General features: G+C 37.6%; 1 protein-coding gene across 1 annotated transcript in view; it reads right to left on the reverse strand.

The window, feature by feature from the left end:
• LOC138028934 (roundabout homolog 1-like) overlaps window positions 1–5,000 on the reverse strand; it is a 44,621-nt gene that overhangs the window by 24,609 nt on the left and 15,012 nt on the right. The window contains exons 7-10 of the mRNA XM_068876582.1: window positions 4,655–4,951; window positions 1,893–2,249; window positions 613–704; window positions 1–142 (exon numbers count right to left, since the gene is read on the reverse strand). The exon at window positions 1–142 is cut by the window's left edge and continues 72 nt beyond it. Coding sequence (XP_068732683.1) covers window positions 1–142; window positions 613–704; window positions 1,893–2,249; window positions 4,655–4,951 — 888 coding nt within the window. The remainder of the gene's footprint in view (window positions 143–612; window positions 705–1,892; window positions 2,250–4,654; window positions 4,952–5,000) is intronic.

Genomic DNA, 5,000 nt, shown 5'->3' on the forward strand with positions numbered 1-5,000 from the left:
TAATCACGTAAGTGCTGTTTGCATCAAGACCAGTTAGCAGATAAAATGACCCAGGATCCTTCTGATCATTGCTATAGTAAATTTCAGAGTCCTTTTTGCGCCAAAATACTACCACTTTTGAGAGGCTGACCAACCTTGACAACTGAAAAATACATGTATTATTTGGGGCAAAAAGTTAATAGCATGATGATGAAAAGTAAAAAGCCACAAATCCTTTAATTACCAAAATCGAAAAGAGAACCTAACAAATGCTGTCAATCAAACAAAAACGAACAATAATGACTTCCTTAATTAAACAAGAACATGCCTGACGCATGACAAAGCACATTTTTGTCTTCTGTCAATTTACAAACAACATTGCCAAGAACAAGGGTGATAATAGGGCATTTGAGCAGCCAAAATGAACAGAAGACAACAAACTTCATCCTGAAGGGCTTCTCTTGTGTTTTGTTTAGGGCAGCAATCAAACATCAAACATCCAATTAGCATATTCTTGTATTTTGTCTTTAAACCTTTGTTTTGTGGCTTTTCTAGTGCCTCAGTTGCAAAAGTTGTCAAACGGCAAAAAAATATATAAATCACAAGGAAATTTACCAACAATAATTCACTTACAGTCCATGTGATATTTATCTTGTCATGTCCAGCAGGAACAAGGCTGAAGTTGACATTCAAATCACTATTAGGGAGAGAGGATGGCAAAGGAACTGTGGAAATAACAGAATAATACATGAAATTATTATGAAATGTATAAGTAATAATTCTTGAAACCATGTTATACCAATTATTAATTTCTGTACACTTGATATTTTCCCTTGTTTAAACTCTTATTTTATTTTGTCAAAACGGCAAGTGATACAAAAATAATGGGCAATAATAATAATAATTATTATTGACGCTAATGTTAAATCTGTAATATGCAAAATTTAACAATTATTTGCCAAAGGCGAGGTGAATATCGGTGAATAAAAACTGACACTAAGTTTTGGTTTTTATTCAACGATATTCACCGAGCCTGAGGTGAAAAAAAAAAATTATTGTTTTAGTATAATTACATGGTTGATTATTTGAAAAATATGCATTTTCTTTCAAGCAATTAACTTCTTTCAAGTACAAGGAAAGGTTACGTTTATACAAACGTTGGCCGTGCACCACTTATGTTTTAAACTGAGTTAACTGAATAGAGTGTAATGGTGAAGTGCTAGATTTCTATCCCATATGAACCATGTGAGCGTTAGCCCTACTGATGGAAACGGGCCCACACAAGGACAGACAAAAACTCTGACCAGGGTGGGAATTGAACCCACGACCTTCGGGTTAGATCTCCGCTGCTCTACCGACTGAGCTACAAGGTCAGACGGGAGCAGGCCGTGGGAACTGAAGATGATCAAGTCACGGCAATGAACATGTACAAGTACAAGGAAAAGTTACATTTATACAAACATTGGCCGTCTAGCACTTATATTTTAAACAGCGTTAACTGAATAGAGTGTAATGTTAGCCCTACTGATGGAAATGGGCCCACAGAAGGACAGAGAAAAACTCTGACCAGGGTGGCAATTGAACCCACAACCTTTGGGTTGTGACCTTTGGACACTCTAATTAACATTTTTGTCTGTCACCTGGACAAAACTGTTAAGTGATTATTGCATAATAGTCACCTCGAGCGCAACCAATCAGCGCAGAGAATTTTCAATCACCTCTGTAATTATACAAATAACTGTTAGTGTTGCATTATATTTACAAACTCTTGACCCCACCATGAGGTTGAAAATTAGACGCATGATATCATTCTAGCAGATTGGTCCCTAGGGTTAAACTGGCCATATAGTGCTCCAACTATCTTACAAACATAATAAAGAGCAAAGGCTTCACCACCAGTATTAATCGCTTACTTTTGGGGATCAAAGGTTGCTTCTCTGTCCTGCGAAGAACTTTCTTCAATCCTTGTGTCAGAAAACTGCCATCATCCATGACTGCTCTCACATTAAACACGTACATTGTATCAGGATCCAGGTTGCGAACAACATAGCTATTGTCCTTGAGTGAGTTCACTGCCACCATCCACTGTTCATTGCTGTCTTTTTTGCGATACTCCACAACATAAATAACACCCAAAGAGTTGGGGAGTGAGATGGAGCTCCAGGCCAGAGATACAGAGTTATGTGAGGCATCAGTTGATACTAGATCCAGTGGGGCATACGTTGGCTTGGGTGTTGTAGTGGAAGGTGGAGTGGTTGTGATGATTACCTCTGAAATTGAAACCCAAACTATGTTCACCTCTAATCCTTATACTTGGTGCCCACTGAAAATATTACTGGCATGCAGGGCTTTCAATAAACTTTTAAGGTAGGTGTCTACCCTTGTGGGAGTTGCATCTCCTAGGGGGGTGTGGGGGCATGCTCCCCCAGGAAATTCTGAAATCTAGAAGCTTAGAAATATGATTTCCAGCTTTCTTGGCATCAAAATTAGCTAAAGTAATGACAAAATATTTATAAACAACAGAAACAATATTTTTGATTTTTCAAGACTTTTTCACTTCATTCAAAAGCAATGAAAAAGTTAGTAAAAGGTTCTTCAGTAAGCGAAAATGCCACAGTATTTGTGAGAAAACAAGATAGAAAGCAAAAATTTATTCAAAATACCTGTACGGGAACACGATTTCTTTGGAAGAATACGAACAATTTAGTCTGGCCATGTTTGGCCGCCACCTTTGTTAAACAGCCGACATGAAAGTGAAGTTAACTTTTTGTATGATATTGCTGCGATTGTTGATCACGAACACGCGCAATATGAGGAAACGTACGGTTTATACACAAATTCTCAAGATCACATTTTATGCACTAATGAGTGGTTAGCTAGGTTGTAAACATTTTGAGAGGTATGTTTTGAAGTACCGTAGTTATTCGTTAGTGCTAAATTGGGGTGCGTCTTACAGCCAAGTGTTTTCGCGCAACAAAATCTTAAGATCACAATTTGAGAAGAACTTGCAGTTCAAACAACACAAGAAAAGGACACTAGTTGTCTATTAAAAAAGAATATTGCTTTTTGAGACCTTTAGAACACTAAACAAATTCAAGAGAACAGCAAATACACCAAAATTTGCATATGTCCTTAAGAGCATGTGCTCAGTAACGTGATACCCGTGACAAAAATACAATCGTTCGAACCTTGTTTCGAATATTCCAAGAATCGTGTTTGTAGCTCGCATGAAAAGTTTCTTCTCTGAACAAACAGTGCGGAGATAAAACCTACCTTCTTCGTTCATCCAGGCTTTCTTGTGCACTGAAATTTGCATCCTTGGTGGCGTGTTGATATTCAGCTGTCGAACACCTTTGAATGACTTTCCGTGGGATTTTTTGCGCTGTTCGCTTTCGCTTGAAGTCTGAAGTCTGAACTCTGACTTTTTATTAAGTCGGAAGGTTCAAATAAACGTGTATGCGTTGTATGTTTATCATTTCAGGTGTGAACTTTTAGCTTTTGTTTTTACATATATTGTTAAATGCGTGCCTTTTTCACTCTGTTTACGTTAACAAAGAGAGTTTGCATGCCAATTGTGTAAGGATAATTGTTCTCAAATTCATCACATCCTTTTGATAACTCTCAATTTTTTGGTGCGTCTTATAACCGAGTATTTTCGCGTATTTTTCAGTTTGAGAACTTAGCTTGATTAAACTGCTAAGTTTGGGGTGCGTCTTATAACCGAGTGCACCTTATAACCGAATAACTACGGTACTAGCCAGTGAATCAATGACCCACAGCTGCCGGAATTCCGTCGGTAGCCGGCTTCTATTGAAAGCCCTGTACAGTATGGCCTGGTTATTTGTCTTTGTGTTTTCCTGTATGTCTTAGGCATAATAATTTACATGTGTACGAGCCGAGGTACCTATGAAACAACTAATGAAACAATAACTTTAACAGTTATTGAAGAATGAAAAACAGTAAAATAGGTTGGTCTACCGTTCTCAGTAAAGTTACATAGGCTCTGGGATGAAAAGGGAGGCTAGAGTTGACCATCTCTTGCAGCAAACATTACCTTCTTTCCTGTGCAATTTTTCAATGAGTTGGTATGTGGAAACCATTTACATAAGAAAAGAAAAGTCTACATCATGATAAAGTCACTTACAGCCTTGCTGCCTTTCATTAGCTTGCATTAGCACAATCTTTAATGTCATGACTAAGGGAACTTTCCTTTTGTCCAAACTGGCTGGCCAGACATATGAGTTTGCAAAGAAAATGCAACAATTTGAAGGAAAACTTGCTTTATAATCCCTCACATATTTCTGGAGGAGTATACATCATTCTCAAGTGTGTCAATTTTTAAGGTGTTTCTAGTAGAGTTAGTCCTTATAAATGCTCAGTATGGCTGGTCAGCCTCTGAGGAGAATATAATCTGAAAATATTGCTTTGCATAATTGAATTATTTTCCTTATTAATCAAAGTTGTTTGGGTTGTGCATTGAAACTTCTTGTGGGCAAAAGGGCAACAAAAAATATCCCAAGAAAATCAATGTATTTTAGGGTATGCTACACAAGACTATAAATTCATTACAATCTTTTTGGTGCAACTTGTGTCACAACAAAATTACACAACAAGTTGTACCAAAAAGATTGTAACCAAAAGATGCCAAAAGAAGCCAAAAGTAACAGAAGCTTACTTTTTACAGCCAGCTCTGCATCTTTTAAGTCTTCGCCAATACTACTAGTCGCAACACACTTGTAGTTTCCATGATCGGCAAGAGTGACATTAATGAGAGTAAGATAGGATGTTCGTCCTGACTGAGTTATAATGACAGCTGAGGTATTGCGTAATGGGATCACGTCATCCAGTTGAAACCAGGAAATAGAGGGCAATGGGCTTCCGCTCACTTTACAGGAGAAAATGACTGTTGTTCCTTCATCAACTGAATGATTAGATGGACCAGAAGTTATTGAGGGTAAGACATCAGTTGGTCCTGTAAAGCAAAGAGTTATTTAAATGAACTGACGTAAGGCAATGGACTA

The sequence above is a fragment of the Montipora capricornis genome, chromosome 13 (genome assembly GCF_036669925.1).
Source record: "Montipora capricornis isolate CH-2021 chromosome 13, ASM3666992v2, whole genome shotgun sequence".
NCBI classification, from domain to species: Eukaryota; Metazoa; Cnidaria; class Anthozoa; order Scleractinia; family Acroporidae; genus Montipora; species Montipora capricornis.